Consider the following 17,008-nt stretch of genomic DNA (forward strand, 5'->3'; position numbering starts at 1 on the left):
AGTCGCGGTCAGTTTGTTCCAGTCTTGTATGAAACGTTTCAGGTCCCGAGATATGAGGGAGTCGAAGTCAACATCCAGGAGGGACCAGAGATTCGGGCTGTAGAGAGCCGCCATGACGCCAGTTTTGACGTAGCCGTAGTCGATAAGAGGCTGTTGAAGGGGATGGGGCGGTCGTTAAGATCGTCAATGAGGGTATAGATTGTGTCCTCAAGCTGAGCTGCTGTCTGATTCGGATGGCGCTGGGCAAGCGGGCAAACGGATGGGTTCGCGACACAGGATTGGAATACGGCGCTGAAGGTCTTGTCCGAGTCGGTCCACTGCTCGTAATCGCTATTCAAGATCCATAGTGTAAGCTTTTCGTAAGACTCAAAGGAGAACTTATAGGGTGGAAGACGGGACTCACTGGCCTCGGTAGTATTCGTGAGGATTGAGGTCCCCGTCGAGCACCATTCTGTCGATTCTCCCAGGAAACATTGCCGCGGCCGTTTGCCCCAAAAGCATTCCATCCGAACCGCCTGTAAAATCAAGTCAGTGTTGGATTCCAGCGAGGGAGCACGCAGTCGGAAGGGGCACTTCACTTACCCCAGTACCTCAACAAACCGTCTTTTCCAAGAGCATCAACGATCTTCATCAAGTCCCTGGCGACGAAAGCGCTCCCGACAAGCCCTCCAATCTCTTTGTTGCGCTCGTAGCACTTGTCTGCAAAGAGCTTGGCTGTAGCCCACAACCTGGCAAGCGTCTTGTCGGACGACTACACCCAGAAATCGGAGGCGCCCAAAGTGTTCCACACTTTGGGGTTCTTCATGAAGTAGGAGAGCTTTTCCTGCTCATCTTCGAAGCATGAGAAGGGCAGCGTGTTTCCAGTACCACTATATTCAGGACGTGACTGTCAGCTTTTATCAATCATCTCGCCATGGATAAAGCCACTTCCGTCTGAACGATGACACCTCACCGAGGGTCAAATGTGACGAGATCGTGATGCTCGCTAGTGGCGCTACAAGTGTGTTGTGAGTAGAAGTCCATCAACACACAACACCGCGGAGGGGACTGGTATGATTGCTTGCGAAAGAATTCACCCGACGAAGCTAAGGACGGCCGTCCGGCAACACTAGGCCCGCCAAAGTTGAACAAGATGCTGCCCTTTGAGGGTTGGCGAAGGGCAGGGACCCGGAGAAGCTGGAGCTGGAGCGTCTTATTTGACTCTAGTTCGGTGTAATCTAGCGGGATTGTCAAGTGTGCACATTGGATCAGCTCAGTGCTGTTGAACTCGGAACAAGGCTGCCAGTTGATTTGTCCAGGGTCCAGATTGGCGCCTGTGAAGACTGCATGGGCCAGCAGCGGACTGGCAAGTAGAAAATTTGAGAGAAGTTTCATTCCGTTGATTGACGGAGGAATCAGCACGGAACTCTGAAAGTTTGCGAGGTCAAGTTTGCCGCAATGGAAAGAGGGGATGATGAGCAAGTAAGTGATGATGAGGATGAGAATCACAAATATTCACGACCAAATCCGCAATTTATATGTCGTTTAACCACCCTTGTGCCAACGAAGACCAAGCCATCTCCTTATTATCGTCGCATCATTCTACCTTATACCATCCTTCGCCATGGCATTAGTCCCAAAGGAGCTGTGCAACTTGAACTGACGACGAAATTGGAGAGCTGCCACAATCCCAATAGCCGTATGAGCAGAAAATCGGCCTATAGCTGTGCTGACTTGCCAAGTCACACCATGACCCTCGATTACGCGTGAAGGATTGGGGAACCTTCAAATACCTAACCGGGCAAGACGACGAACTGTCAGCACTGGACGGGGCGGAACAGGGCGGGTCGGCTGAGCCATCGATGCCTCCTCCGAGAACCGTCAGAGCCCGTGCATGGACGCCGTTTGATGCCAGTCCACGCCTCAGCCATATCCTATAAGATGAATTATGGACGCATGGTCTCGGGGGCCTTCAGGAGTGGTTATTAGGGTCAACTACGGGTGCACTGGCAACAGTGGGTTGTGTGGCATAGCTGAAGTTTTGCCCCAACGAGCTTTTCGATAGAGGACTGGTACTAGTGACATCAAATCCATGACAAGATGTAGCATTCTCGCATGGGGATAAACTTCCTGTCTCTCAGCCAGTCGCCGTTGAATGTCCGCATCGGCAGTGAGGCATCCGTCACCTGAGCATCAGTCTTCGTCAAACTTCGAATAATCACTTTGGGCGAAAGTCGTCAAGTGAACGTCGCCTCCGGAGCAGCGCGAAGGCGTTCGGCATTGCCTACAAAACCTACACAGGCATGCAGGCCGGTATTTAGTCGAGTTCAAGCTTTTCGCCGATGCCGGGACAAAGTATCCAAAAGGTGTACTCCGTAGGCAGAGTCAAGACCACGCCCCTAACCCCGAGTCGCGCCATTCCCCGGCACCCGCCGGCGGTCGTACCCGAACCATGGTATACTTTTCGTCCCGGGCGACAAGAGTCAGGGTCACTAGCGCAATGCATGTGCAGCGTGCGCATGCAATGCTGCTCTCCAGACGGTTCCCGAGGGGGGGGGATAGTGTAGGTGCTGCTGCAGCCCTAGACAGCATCAAAGCGGAGTGCACTATTCTTTTTGAGGAGTGACTGAACCTGCAGACAACCTTTAACGCAACCCGATCTGTTGGATTCTCTTACATGTGTCTCAACAGTTTGAGGGCGGGAGCAAAACGTTGGCTGCTCAGCATCGCGCGTTGATGCATGTGTCAGGGCAATGCATCTCATAGCAAGAGGCCTCTCGAAAGACAACAATGGCACGATTTAACTTGTTTGTATTCATTCTCGTAGGCTCCATGTTTCTCGCCGAGATCGCAGCTCCTCACCGCCACTCAGCTCGAAATGAAGCTCCACTGCACATAGCCTTTGTTGTTGCCTCGCAACGATCACCCTGCTAACCTGTAGCCACGCTGTCCCGTAAAAGAGGGTCCACGACGTGAAATGCCTCCGCTGCACAACCCCGGAGTGAGATGCGGTAATCCACTCATACACAAAACAGACAAGCCAGCTCTCGACGTGACAGCCCAAGAGTGTTCTGGCAATGATGCTCCCTAAGCCATCTAGATGCAAACCATAACCCCATCGCAGGTCCGTTGCGATCGATGCAATAACAATTAAACGAAAGGTGGTGCCGGCGGAACGTGTGTTCCTGCTTCGGCTCCCGTGATTCCCATGCTGGTCATTGTCCTCTGTGGACATTGCCGTTATACTAGTAGTGATCCGGCCCATAACATAACATGCAACGCTGGAGAAAAGAAAAACGCCGGTATACCCAATGCCACACGGAAGACGGGTGTTCCAAAAGGCTGAGTAGTATGAGTCGCGAAAGTCGGTTCGGATTGTCCGTGGAATGAAAAGTGTGAAGCCGACGTGAAAGGGGTATAGAATTCAAGTGCTCGGAAGGGGTATCGCGGTGGTGGCGGTCTATACCGAAAGATGGAGAGAGAGGACACGCGCGCGCGCGCACACTCAGTGCTTCTTGTCGGAGCTGGGAGAGTGCTGCTTCGCTTGGTGGTGATGATGCTTGTGGGAAGAGTGGTGCTTGCGGACCTGGGAAGCGTTAGTAAGGCGGGCCAGGTTGCAAAATGACGTTGCGCAGCTTACCCTTTGGCGACCGCGGTGCTCCTCTTCATCTGAAGACCCGTTGCTGAGACGTCTCCGTTCCTCCTCGTACCATGTACTCAAGGACTTGCCGCCGAACATGAGGTCGTCGTCCTCAATGATAGTGGCTTGGATCCAGCCCTGAGAGGCCAGGTCGAACTCCCGAGCGTTAGGGTCCATGGCGTTGACGTTGGGAATAACGTAGTATTGATCTTGCGCCGGTGACATGTTGTGATGGCTTGTGATGATGTTGGCGGCTAGGGGCGGATTTGGTACGTGGGGAGGTATGCAAGCGAGGTGGGATGGAACGGATGACTCCTTTATGGTTCTTTTTGAGTTACTGGTCGATCTCGTGTAGATTGTGAATCGATTAATTGTGTTTTGAAAATATAAAAAAAACCGGGGTGGTCGCGGTACGATTTATTTAAGGCCCCTAAGACAGGGAACGCCGAGTGGAGGAGTGTAGAGTTGGGCCAGCCGACAGGGAAGTCTGGACTCTGGTGTTGGGTATGACGGGACGGTGTGGCAGGAAACTCGACGAAAGCGCACAAAGAAGTCTGGGTGGGCGTCAAATATCGAGGAAGGGGAGCCAGGAGAAACGCTGGAGATGCCCAATTTTCTTTGTTCTGGGGAGCTTGGGGGGGGGGGTAAGAAGAAAGGGTGGCAGGGCGAGATGAGACTTGGCGAGACAGCGCTAGAGGGTGTTTGTTGGCTGGATCGTGAAGGGCGGATTGTGGTGACCGGATCGCGAAAATCGGAGGGTGGCTGACAGTTGGATGTGGACGAGGCGTCGGTGGAGATCGGGGTCTAGACACGGGCACTGCGAAACGGGTGAGATGGTGAAGAGTAAGTGGAATATGTAGTAGGGTCGAAGGAAACAGGAGAGAGAGAGGCCGTCACGACGGACTGATGTGGGCGAGGGCCGGGTTATTATGGATGATGGGATTGTGGGCTCTCGCGTCGAGGCAAGGCAAGGCAAGGCAAGACAAGGCAGCAGGAGCGAGGGTAGGAGAGTGGAGAGAGCGGTGGGAATACATGCCCCTTCCCCGTACGTATGGATTGTGTTCGGGTTGCTCGCGTGGCGGAAAGGTACTTACCTGTATGAATGTACGTGCGTGTGCCGGCCCGTGTGGGAGTGGAGGAAGGGAGGAGACGGAAAGTGAGCAGGAGGGAAGGAGAAGAAGGAGGAGTGGGGGGGGGGGGGGGGGAGGGGTGGACAGGGAAGCCCCAGTCTGTGCAAAGTGGGAAAGAGGGGTGTGTGTGATGACCCGGGGTGGGGGGGTAGCGATGGAAAACGGAGGGGAAAAAATCGAAAACGGAGGGAAGGACGGAACGGTGGGTGGTGGCAGTCTTTCGAATGGATGCTAGGTTGACGTCGCGACCGACTTTTGTGATAATGACAGCAGCAGCAGCAGCAGCAGCAACAACCAAAGACCAGCAGCGTTCTGGACCACAAAACACCAAATTCGAGGCCTAGTGGAAGCCCAAAGCGCACCTTCCAGTGCAAGGCAGCTACCTGGCTGGCCACGTATAGGTAAGCAGGTAGATTAGATATGTAGGCATGTAGTATAGTACACGCATGCCGACACGCTGGGCGGACCCCCGTCAGCCAAGTCAGGCCCAAAGGGACTGAGGATATGCAGCATTACCGAGGACGGGAGCGCAACTGGCACCCGGACTGTTGATGCTGATGCTGATGCTGATGCTGACGCTGATGCTAATACTGGAATGAATTGCAGATGTACCCAAGTAAGATAGATGCGGGGTGTTCCGGAACAGGAAGTGCACTTGGGGGGCACAGCCGTCTTCGGTCGTGATGATTAGACTACCTGGACTGCCCGGCTGACGAGAGTCTGTGCCCAAGACGGTCGAAGCCGGCCATGTGGCTGCAACTCTATGCTCTTAGCACTGCCGCGTCTAGTGGATGGAATCGATCTTTCGGTGTCGGAGGAGCGATGGCCCGGAGGCCTGGGCCTGTTGTTGGCGTTCGGCCCTCATAAGCACCGCCTGGTCTACCTGATTAGGTGCCTAAGTACGGATAGATAGCGGCCAACGACGATTGCCTTTAGCGAAGGTCGAGTTGACTTCTCGGCGTTTAAGTATCCGGGCAGCTGAATGCCTAGGCTAGGCCCAGGAGGGAGGAGGATGGTCAATTAGGTAGGTAACCGGTTAGGTAGGTAAGGTAAGCTGATCTGAGACGGAATCGACATGACACACAAACTACCTACCTACCTACCTATCCGTACATGCCTACACTCGGTCCACATACAGGCTGGATTGCCTTGACTGAACGAACAAACAGGTGCACTGGCGATTTACCAATACCAGCCTTGGGTACGGACTGGCTACTAAAACTCCCAAGTAGGTAGGTAGGCTGGAACCAGAAGACAGTCTAGTCTCTCCAAGCGGTCTTTCTTTTTTCCACCGGAAGCTGGGTGTTCCGTTTGGTAAGAACAAGAATAGGAAGAAGGCGTACAACAACCGAACAAAGTGCTGCGTACCGTAGCGTCGTGACAGATCAGCGCAAAGACGGTGTAGGAAAACCATTACTTGGACGGAGCCGCGGGGATTTTCTTTCTTTTTTTGCGCATCATGTCGCATCTGTATCAGAGCTGACTGACGGGAGGCGAAATGTCAGCATGTCAGGATGACAGCGACTGCATAGGTAGTACACGATACTACATGACATGACTGAGAATGATTGATTGTAGCCAGCGATGATGCTCGCTCGGTAGAGACGAGACACAGGGTCCCAGCCCAAACCTGGCGCGGGCGGCCAGTGGTGACGCGCATCGTTCTCATCTGGGAGGAAACGGCCATGGACCGCGCATTGTCGGGAATGGCCAAAGTACCTCCACACTGTCGTGCTCCGCAGATGTACATCCAGTCCGTCACTCTCTTACACAGGAGTAAACCTTGGGGCGCATGTCCAGGGGCTTTCAGGCCATTTTCTTACGCGAAGGGGACTCAGGGCTCCGCAGCAGTCAGGGGACTCAATCAAACCTCGACCGTGTGCAATGGGCAAGCTGAGGCCAAGGGGCGGCGCAGGGGCGACAACATTCCATCGCGATAACGGGCTGCAGAGACGGCCAAGTCCTCGACGAAACCAACACAAACACAATCCCAGCGAACGGATAAGGATATGTGTATCCGTACGAATACTTTGTCTGCATCTGCACCGCATCAGACGGGACGGTGCCGACGGACGGTTAACACCTTCTCAATGTGCCTGCCTACCTTATCTAGACCTTATCTAGGTACCGATACGTTCAGATAGATACGTATAGATAGATACGTACCGGCCGCGCTTGCACTCACCTACCGCCCACCGCTGCTTTCCGTCTTACACCGTTACATACCTTACTACCTACCGTCTCCGTCTCCGTCAGGAAATCGCGGTTCATTTCATTCGCTTCCACACACCCTCGACGCCCGATGCTTGATACACGCTCTCTCTCTCTCTCTCTCTCTCTCTCTCTCTCTCTCTCTCTCTCTCTCTCTCTCTCTCTCACACACACACACACACACACACACACACCGAATCATTGATTGTCTGCACAGTTCGTCTCGAACTTTGCCGGATACACCACATCCAATATCCCTCGCTGCATGCCGGCCCCTTTCCTCTTTCTTTGTTGGTCTACCGTATCAGTCCCCTGTTGAGGAGGCCAAGAACCCAGTCGCCGATCGTCCCAAGCTTACGCCTTGGCTTGTTTCTTGTTCCCGCCACACCAGCTGCATCGTTGAGCCTCGACTACCTGACTCGACGCTGCTGGTCAAAATGCCAAGCTGGTGGGTGAATTGCCTCTCGAATCCTTTCCAACGGAACATGGCCGACAAACATGGCAAGGCTGCTGGGGTGAGCTAGGCAAAAACTTTTTGAAAAAAATTCCACATCAAACGTCGCATCATCGTCGAGGCATACGGATAAACATCGCCACCAGCCTTATCCCAATATGCCTTGACTCTACCACCCTCGCCGATTTGCGCATTCATCTGGCAATATGACGCATCATCGGACAAAACGGCGATGGATGATGGATAGATGATCTAGTCGGCACAATCTCCCCCATCTCTTGGCTTGGCACCTCTTGCCCCTTGGTCTGTGGTCTACCGCAGCAGCACCACCACACACTACATGCCTACTTAGCACAATTAGTGCATCCTCCTTATCGACCTTGCCAGGCTGTACGGACGGGCCAACCCTGCAATCAAAGACGGGACACGGGCACTCTTGTCGTGAGCCAGCCGTCGCTTGATGCTCCGAAGGTCGGATTCAAGACCAAAAACAGCCCTCGGTTGATGGGTCACGGCTACACAGCCCGAAGCTGACTGGAGATGTGTCAGTGTCATCCATGAAGAACCCACCCCGTCCAGGGCGAACAAGCCGCCGATTGTCATCTCGCCTCTTGAAGCATCTGGGGCCGCGAGTCCATGCTTTCTTGAAGCGCAATTTTATCGGCCCAGCACCCACGATCAGTTCTCCAGAAATATTATCACGCCAGACGATATAGATAGATCGTCTCGTATCTCTTCATCTTGTTGGCCTGGCATCTCAGCTCCTGGAGCCACTCTGGACCTCGGCGCGTCATGCCCCTCTTCCTACCCCAAGCATCCCCTCATTTCATCCAAACAGCCGTCGGCGCAGCCATCCACTAATATCAGTGTCAATGCCAACCCGGCCGCCAGCACCAACGCGAAGCTGAGAGACGGACGTGAACGGAATAGCCAGCAATTGTGCAGTCGTCCTACACTGAAATGTCCACCAGTCGTACGAAAGTCGTCATGCCGTATCGTTGTACCGCCTTTCCCGCCTAGCCGTGCACGTCAAGAAGAAGAGGCGGGACAGACCAACACCCAGGCTGTTTCCACGCCGAATCCGAGACGAATGGTGCCCTGGAGGCCGTTGCCTCGTATCCTCATTGCGCCCGTCACCTCGTCCTTGACCCCCGTATGTGAATCAATGAGGGAGGAGTCCCGCGTTGCTAGCCATGTTACACCAAACAGAATCCAGCCATCATGTCTTGTCCGTGGCATCTAGTCCGAAAGCCCATCTCATCTCGGCTGGCTGTGCTGTTGAGGCGCCTTTATTGGGCAGTAGTAGCCTGTCTGACCCTGCGAGGGTTGGATTGGCCTCATTTTCCCCCTCGGTTTCGCGTGTAACGCATCCCCAACCCGATGAATTGCGCGACCTGGATTGAACTTCATGACCTTGTCTTCGCGTTGGGGGGGATTGGTACAACGGAACACAGCGAGTAAACAACCAAAAGCGGCATCGCATTCTTCCTAATCCATGACTCCCGCCCACGTTTTCCGACATGAGCCAATACGATAACCTTGCTGACCTCGTTGGGCACCTCCGTTTGCCAGAAACCATCTTACGGCATATCGCAAATACCGTTAAACCGCCAGACGGTGACATGTAACATTCGATTACACTTCCTACAGCCGGCGGACTGGTGACACTCTCTTGACTCAACGGTGGCCTCCTGCCCAATTTGGTCACAGGCGACCATCGCGATAATGTCATGGCGTTTACACCTGGACCAGTGGACGGACCGGCGAGCCTAATGCTCGTGACGTTTGGCCAAGTCATCTGCTTGCCACCCACCCACTTCGTAGCCGCATCCCGCGCCACGGAGCCAAGATCAGTATACCAATCCCCTTCTCCAACATGATCCGTTGCTAGCCTGGCTACTCGAACCGGTGGACGTCGAGGCCGCCAGGCTTTTGTCAGCAGCATCCCGCCTTTTCGACTGATAATCAAGCGCAGTCCTCCCCTTTTCCTGGACCAAATGGCGGGACGAGCATCCGTCTCCATCATGCCATGTACCCGCATACATAGAAGCTCCGTCTGTGGCTAATGCTTACTGGGGGTTGGTTTACTGCAGCACATTGGTTGTGCTTCCCGCCCCCTCGTAGCATACCGGGGCTCAGGGGAATTCTGTGCATCAGGGTCCTTTGTGGCCGGGCGATCGCTGGGACCCCGCGTCGTCGAAGGAGGGTGTGCCGACGGCGACGGGAGGATGCAAACTTGCAGCGAAGCTGGAGAACGATAACCCGCCAGACCGTAATGGAGGGGGGCGTGCTCGGTGTGTTTCGGCGCCATTTCACCGCCTGGTCCGAGTCTGCCCGACCTCCAGAGCCGCCCGCTCGCTGACCGTCGGATTCCAACCAGTTCCTGTCACCGTTCCAAGCTCCTCCGTTTCACACGCAGAACCGGACCGTATATTGTACCAATGTAGATACAGGTGGTGCGGGAGACTTTCTACCGCCTGACTCTCTACTGTCGGAGCACTCACAAAAAGATCGTCTCACGTGCCCGAACTGCTGGGGATACACACACCAAGAGACTCAAGAATTACCGCAGGGCACCGACTCAGTTATCCACCACCCGGGCGACAAAAAAGATGGCCGGTTGCCATGTAGTAATGGTAAGGAAAGGCGGCCATCTTTTTTGTCACCCGGGTGCTCACCTCGCACCACCCCGAATGAAACGGCCTGAATCAGTTTCCGTGGGATCGCCAAAAGCCCGCGACTCAACCCAGTCCCGTGCACGGAGTGTTCAATCAGAATTTGCCATATGCCGAATAGTGATTACGACTCCCGGCAACATGGAAAAGCCAAGAGGTCAAGGCCACGGTTGGATGTTCGTCCACTTGCCGTCACTCTTCGGACCAAACCCAGCAATCGCCTTGGTGCTTCCTGTGCGCATCTCTTTGCTCTGGCACACAGGGCAAAACACGGCGTTCGCAGAGTTGACGTGATTGACCCGTTGTAACTGACGTTTCGCTCGTCCCCCTTGGCGCGCCACAGAAAACCTAGAATCTGCAAAGAAGCATCTGAACCGTCGGTCACAAGCCGCCTATATTATTTGATTCAAGTATCGATGACAGTGCCGGCTTTTTGCGCCGGGCCGCGCCTGGCGAGGCACTCAAGGTCGTAGTGAGGGCCAAACTAGTTGAAATGTGTTGGCTAAGTGGGGAGCCACATGTAAAGCACACCTAGTGTACGGATTCTAAATCTCGATTGCGCCTTATCACCAGGCATCATCACCTGAAGAGCTGCCTTGACCAATCCTCGGTGAAGGTGCGGGGATCAAGGATTGCAGAAGAGGCAGCGACGGTCACGAGGAGAGAGCCTTGTCGGCACGCACAGAGGACAAGCTGACCGCGTTCAGACCCGGCGATCAGTCAGCAGTTGTACTGAATAATTCGTCGAGATTGGCCTTTTGCAGTTGTGGCATGCTCGCATGACTGACGCCTCGCCGGACGGCATCGCCATCCTATTGGTCAGTGACTTCGGTTTGGATCTCATCTGCCTGAACAGTTTGGGACGTTTGATGTCCAATGCCATAAAACAACCGTAATGGGGAATTCAACATATCTCTCGCCGGCGGGTAATCGCGACTCCCGGGGAATGACTTGTCGGAATATGTCCCGGAAGCGTACGCGGCGCCGGCTATGGGCTACGGTGACGGCGATCCTACACTCTTCGAGGGATAACTACCGTACCGTACCCGCAAGTTCCACAAGATCTACAATGCGCCGAGGGAAACATGAAGCGCTGGTGGCTCCGGCCCCTGGTTAAGTGATTGAGTTGTTCGTTACCCAAGAGCGTCGTTTCGTAAAATGGGGGGGGGGGGGGGGGGGGGTGGCTAACATGTGGAAACTCGGTTTTGACAGCACTTCAAGATACAGTGGATAAACTCCGCTAGAGTAAGGGAACATTCATCTTGCCCCCAGCAAGTTGTTTCTCACATGTGGCAAAGGCACAAGAGGGGCGATGCAACGCGGCGAATAAACGGCGAGTCAACAACCAATCCAACCGTGAAACACGGCATTTACTCACATCAGCTGGTAAGAATCAACAAGTAGTTTTAACACACACAAAGACGGTGGACTGTGGGAAAAAGGAAAAAAAAAAAAAAAAAAGGGGGGGGGGGGGGGGGGGGGGGTGCTCCAGACAGCAGGTTCATATCGCGAAATGAGACGCGCGACGCGAAGCCAGGCGTCGTGGCCATGACGTCAACCACGGTGGAGGGTTCGTTCTTCTCCAGTATCACAAACTATCAAGAAAAAAGTAGTGTCTTTTCTGCAGCCTCTCTGGGTTCTCGCCGGGAGGGACCAACCCCGCCGGCCAACTGGTCGTCCATGAGTTAAGAGTTCGGACAGGTATAGTGACGGCATTGTGTCCCGCTTCTGGGGCGGCGTTTTCAGGGATCCTGTTCAACAGTGCCGCGCGCAGGGGGAGAAAGTTGAGCAAGAGGCTTGTTCTTCATTGCGCGTGCGTTTCCTTGGGAGAGGCGTCGCAAGGCAGGACGCCTGCGATGACGTCAGTGCAGAGAAAATGGACTTTGTTTACGGATACTGGCAATGCAATACCATACCCGCACAGACCGCAGCAATTACCCTATGCGGCACCGCTCGGTGGGGAAGGGGAAAGGGCTGAACGTGTCAGTTGAATGCAGCAGCCCGGAAGCCTGGCAAAGCTTAACGGTCTCGGGGTTCCTCGCCAGGGGGCGTTGTTGCGCGGCAGTGGTTTTTATTTTCTTCTTCTTCAATTTAGACTCATCAATGACAACCGCCCTACGTACCATGTAACGCAAATCACTTCCAACCAAGGTGCCAATAGGGCGGCTGCGTAGGGGTTGCCGGGCATAGATAATGTCATATAGTGTCATTCATGTACTCTACTCTGTATCTTGATACTACGTGCTGTCGTGAAGCTGCTACGGAAAGGTGAAAGTGACGCCGCTGAAAGCTCCACAGAACAACCCCCGACGTCACTGGCGGCGATCGTTGCAGGTTCCTGAACCGCACGGCACTGCAGAAACGCTAACTCGACCTCCACCTCCATTACATGGCAAGACGATCAGAAATAGCGTCCTGAAGTATTCCGTAACCGGACTCATCCATCGTCTGCGGGCCAAGAACCGCCGGGCGTGGGGAGTGGTGCCGCGTGATGGGCTTACAGACCGACTTACAAGACGGCGTCGCTGGCGCTGATGTGATCGCCGGGTGTCTGTCTCTCCAGCTAACCATAGCCCGCCTCGCTCCACCCTCCCCTCCAAAATTAGACGGCGCAGGCATTGATTGGCAGCCCTGCGCGGTTCCAAAGAGAGTTTTTGAGTTGCGGCGGCTCGGATCTAAGGGGAACATTGCGAATCCTGTCGGAGACAGCGAGGCAACAATAAACTTTTACACTTTATAGTTCTTCGAGGAACGTGGGGGGAGGCCTTCGGACACCTTGCTCCGGTGGGCTGTTTTGCATGAAGCGATTACCCTGTGTGTTATCATTATGAGAACACTGCTAGCAACCCAGCAAGGGGGAAAATTGAACGAGGGGACCGTGCCGCCCTGCCCTTCTGTCGCGGTTGCATAAACCGCCAGAAGTTTCCGTGTCGAATCCCTGCCCGAGCTCGATCGCGGACGATGAGATCGAAGGTACGCGAAGGGATCGAAGACACCTCTCCACCCTCTTCCCACCACTGCGGGTGTGCAATTCCTCTTACTCGCGGCCGCTTTAGGGGGAAACGGAGGTACCAAACTGATTTTGCGGGGGGCCGAGGGCGTGAGAAAGTGTTTGGCGAGATGTGTAGGGCGGAATGACAAGACGACAGGTTCGCCAAGGAAGGCCGAGCTATCCGTAGGGCGGAAAAGAGAGAAACCAAAAGAAAAAGTCGAGCGTGGATTCCTTTCCTTGGTTTTGAATTTTCGTCCCTTTCTCCCTCTTTCTCTCCCGTCCATCCCCCCCCCCACCCTTCTCTAGAATTCGACATATTCGACCGGGGGGGGGGGGGAGGGGTTCCATGCAGAGTTCTTTTGGCCCCGCCCCCCCTGTGAAGACCGGCGGCTACCGCGGATCGGGGCCCCCCCATCGGTAGGCGGAGAGGTGGGGTTTCCGTGACCGGTATGCCGTCGGCATTCCTCGGCAGACCCTCATCGACGGACGTTCATGCCTGGTTTCTGTCCAGTGGGAACTGTGGTCTTGTTTTTTTGGCACCATGTTTGTGTCAGGATTTCCGGCGACGTTTCTTGGCCTTCAGCTCTTCTTTCGTCTTTCAACGTGCTTGCCCGTCAGACGTCTGGTGCTCGGGCTGCGTTGCTGCTAAAAGAGTAGAGAGAGGGGGGGCATTGTCACTGTCCCCCTCCGCCGGGGGAAAGAAAACAAAACGTCAGCCGCGCATCCTCCAGCTTTGAAGTACGGCGGGCTGGGAGCGAGGTGAAATGCCGTGAAAAGGGGACGAATGCAAGAGTGATTGGACCATGTGCCGTCCCGCCCTGCTCGCTAGCTGGCGAGATACTGTTTCGGTTTCGGTTGAGAGGTGAGCTCGAGACCAACTCGGGACTGCGCGTCCCCTGACTGCTTCGAGTCTTCCTGGCCCGTAGCGCACAATGATTGGGATATGCCCTAGTTGACACCTCCGAGCGGCCGGCAACGAGTAAAACGGCTCCCACGGCACGGTCGTTGGCAACGTAGAATGAGAGGACCGAGGGGTCTGACCAGTGACTTTGATTGATATGGTGGAAAATCGATGGTAAATGGCCTATTATGCTTACTCTTGGACACGGTATTTCATGGTCCCCTCTTGTCGTAGAGAAGGCTTGGTTCTCGTACTGACCCACACACTGCGAAGCGCCCATCATCTCGAGACAAACGGAAAGATCTCTGAAAAGGCGGCTTTGCTTGAATGTAGTAGATGATATGTGTCCATTAACGCCGTAGCTTATCAACGAGGCTCGCCATGACATTACGCCGTGCAGAAACGTCCATAAAGGAAACCATCACCTCTAGCTCTCGAATCTCGGGGAACAGTATGTGCTAGAACAATGATCACTCTTTCTTCCCCTTGCTCTCCTTTCCTTCGTCCTTGGCTTCAGACTCGGAATCGGACTTGTCGGCATGCTTCTCTTCCTCGTTGCTCTCTTCCGTGTCGTCCTCCTTGTCCTCCTTCTTGTCTTCCTTCTTGTCAGCGCCCTTCTCTTCCTTCTTATCCTTACCCTTGGAGTCATCCTTCTTGGTGCTCTTCTTTTCCTCCTCCTTGCGCTTCTTCTCCTCGGCCTTCTTCTTCTTCTTCTCCTCTTCCTCCTTCTCCTTTCTCACCCGCTCCTTCTCTTCCTGCTCGAGCTTTTTCCAGTCCCGGGACTGATCGCCCTTGGCCCTGTGCATACTCTCGGCCAAGGATTCGCCGATGTGGGGCTGCGCGTTGCCAATCTTGCTACGGCCGACCAAGCTGACGAAGATGGACGCGCCAACGATTGCAGTCAAGACGAAGCGGTACACTCCGTACCACTGAGGGGTCCATCCCTTATTTTTGGCACGAGTATCTGCGAGGTAGAGGAAGGTGAAGGCAGCAAACTGTGAGGTGAGAGCGTACTCGACGGGCATTAGAAGAGTGGGCCAGGCGACCATAGGCGCGAGAACACCCATTCCGTAACGGAACCGTGTTCGGCGGGGGTGTGGCGTCTTCTCGGCGTATTCCATACCCTGCAATACATATCGTTAGTGGCGTGATCCGATGGGCACAGCTGTATATGTTCCTGATCTCACCCAGTGCACGGCTCCCAAAAAGGAGATAATAATTGCGCCATATCCGAGCTGAATGGGCTCCAGCAGGCTCAGCCAGTACTGTGCCGAGTCATGGTTCATGTAAATGTGGTTGACAAAGGCCGAGGTTGATGGCCATTCGACATTGAGATCCCAGCTGAGGTAGACTGTGCTCAGTGACGTCGCAAGGTAGGGAAGGGTACCCGCGAGGCCAAGAGCGTAGGGCTCCCTCGGAACCTCGCTGAGGTTGAATGTATCCCGGACAATGTTCTGCCAGCACGTGGTTAGCGAATGTCATGTGCAGTGGACAGGAGACGATGCCCATACAACTTCCTTTTTCAGATCCCCCGCGAGATTCGCGTCATTCTCAGGATCCGCGGGCGCAGGCTCCCAGAAGCGCCTCGTAGTTGACTCAGTAGAGACCTCTTCCGGGCGTGCCTCGAGCTTCTTTTTGGCGATCTCCTTCTCGGCTTTCTTATCGATCTTGTCGTATGGAGAGTTTGTGTATTGTGCTTGGAGAGACAAGGGAGTCAGGCGAGCTGCTTGGAGGGCCAATGATGGTCTTTTGAAGCTCCCCAGGGCCCCGGATGAAGCTCTCGTGGAGAAAAGCGTGGAAGGAGCTACTGCTGGAGCTGTCGCCGAGCGCGATGCAAGGCGCAAAAGTTGTCGCGAAGAGCGAAGCATCATGAAGCTGTCTATCAGGGGCCGACGAGACGAAGATGGTCTGACGTGGCCAATGAGGAACTGCAGTGCCGGTTGTGCTCTCGGGTTTGCTTCGACAGTGTTAAGGAGTGCTAAGAATGCTTTGGAGAACAGGTACGGAGTATTCAGGCTGTGATCATAACTTTAGAGCTGCGAGAATCGGGCCAAGTGCTGAGAGGCTTGGGGTTTATTTGTGTGTCGAGAGGGGGCTGCCGATTTCCTCAAGTTGATGTAACCCAAGTGGGTGACCAAGGCAAGGCACGCAGTAAGCCTTTTCCCTCCCATGCCCCTCCTCTTGTCCGACTAGGTAAACTAACCTTGAGGCAAGGCGAAGGGCCATCGACGTGTGCTGGAGCTCTAGCTGGCGGCTGGTGACGTAATTATGGAGACGTTTTCCCGTTCACACGCCCAGGCCAGGCGCTCCGTGTTGGACGAACCAGCAACGGGGTGAGGATGTGGCTAGTAGATGAGTGGTCCAAGCTTCTCCTGCCCCTGTCGATGCTGTCGTTCGATGGAAGGCACGATGCAGAACAAGCAAGGGCAAAATGTCGTAAGAATTACCTGCTGCTTATCCAAGATAGTCTAGAAGTATACGGTGGTAATAGACCAATGTATATTTTAGGCTGTTTGTTTGAGCAGATACGCGTTTTGGGATATTCTGGAATGCAGAATACGAACCTGCAGCACAGGCGATTGCCTGCTCTCCCTTAGAATATGTGTAGACGCGATGAGGTAGGTACGCTACCTACCGAAGAGCTGTGTACGTACCGGTGAGACGCTAACCGTCTTGAGCATCAGCTTCGGTAAGCCCACCCCCCTCCGTGGCTTGACGCAGCTAGCAGCCACAGACTGAGCTGAGCTGTTGACCTGTTTTTGGCATTTCGACGCCGCAGCTGCTGCGGGGGAGGGAATGGAGCGTCATCATGCACAAACCAGTCCCGTCCAGCCCAGAGTTCCAGTCCAACCCCCCCATACACCAACCCTGGTGACCCCAGCAAAGCAAAGCAAAGCAAAGCAAAGCACAACGGACAATAGAATCTGTGCGGTTGACGGTGCAATCTATCAATCTCTAGCCGACGCTTCAAATCGACTTTCCATCTTTCCAACCCAGCGACTACTGCCTTGCCTCTGCTCCGTGTC

At 54.5% G+C, this 17,008-nt stretch overlaps 6 protein-coding genes across 6 annotated transcripts; 1 reads left to right on the forward strand and 5 right to left on the reverse strand.

Annotated features, from left to right (window-relative positions):
• Positions 1–38: 38 nt before the first annotated feature.
• LY79DRAFT_584920 (uncharacterized protein) lies at positions 39–1,374 on the reverse strand (the record flags this gene model as incomplete). The annotated part of the gene is made up of 6 exons (XM_060560446.1): positions 39–330; positions 404–515; positions 583–751; positions 791–869; positions 953–994; positions 1,037–1,374. 6 exons carry the CDS (start codon positions 1,372–1,374, stop codon positions 39–41), a joined length of 1,032 nt encoding a protein of 343 aa, XP_060407408.1.
• A 2,245-nt stretch (positions 1,375–3,619) lies between these two features.
• LY79DRAFT_501439 (uncharacterized protein) lies at positions 3,620–3,844 on the reverse strand (the record flags this gene model as incomplete). The annotated part of the gene is made up of 1 exon (XM_060553369.1): positions 3,620–3,844. A coding segment is annotated over one exon (225 nt), but the record flags the coding sequence as incomplete, so codon positions are not given.
• A 1,812-nt stretch (positions 3,845–5,656) lies between these two features.
• Positions 5,657–6,425, reverse strand: LY79DRAFT_572455 (uncharacterized protein). The gene is made up of 2 exons (XM_060559362.1): positions 5,919–6,425; positions 5,657–5,773 (listed from the first exon to the last, which is right to left on the reverse strand). The coding sequence occupies exons 1-2, from the start codon at positions 6,215–6,217 to the stop codon at positions 5,770–5,772; spliced, it is 303 nt and encodes a 100-aa protein (XP_060407410.1). The 5' UTR covers positions 6,218–6,425; the 3' UTR covers positions 5,657–5,769.
• Positions 6,426–7,458: 1,033 nt separating this feature from the next.
• Positions 7,459–8,657, forward strand: LY79DRAFT_584921 (uncharacterized protein; the record flags this gene model as incomplete). Its single annotated transcript, XM_060560447.1, has 3 exons — positions 7,459–7,475; positions 7,776–7,855; positions 8,131–8,657. 3 exons carry the CDS (start codon positions 7,459–7,461, stop codon positions 8,655–8,657), a joined length of 624 nt encoding a protein of 207 aa, XP_060407411.1.
• LY79DRAFT_103903 (uncharacterized protein) lies at positions 8,326–9,740 on the reverse strand. Its single transcript, XM_060550649.1, has one exon. It carries the CDS (start codon positions 9,453–9,455, stop codon positions 8,634–8,636), a length of 822 nt encoding a protein of 273 aa, XP_060407412.1. The 5' UTR covers positions 9,456–9,740; the 3' UTR covers positions 8,326–8,633.
• Positions 9,741–14,387: 4,647 nt separating this feature from the next.
• Positions 14,388–16,087, reverse strand: LY79DRAFT_103921 (uncharacterized protein). Its single transcript, XM_060550650.1, has 3 exons — positions 15,494–16,087; positions 15,170–15,436; positions 14,388–15,106 (listed from the first exon to the last, which is right to left on the reverse strand). Exons 1-3 carry the CDS (start codon positions 15,851–15,853, stop codon positions 14,453–14,455), a joined length of 1,281 nt encoding a protein of 426 aa, XP_060407413.1. The 5' UTR covers positions 15,854–16,087; the 3' UTR covers positions 14,388–14,452.
• Between the last annotated feature and the right edge of the window lie 921 nt (positions 16,088–17,008).

Source organism: Colletotrichum navitas (genome assembly GCF_030913465.1).
Source record: "Colletotrichum navitas strain CBS 125086 chromosome Unknown LY79scaffold_153, whole genome shotgun sequence".
Lineage (NCBI taxonomy): Eukaryota > Fungi > Ascomycota > Sordariomycetes > Glomerellales > Glomerellaceae > Colletotrichum > Colletotrichum navitas.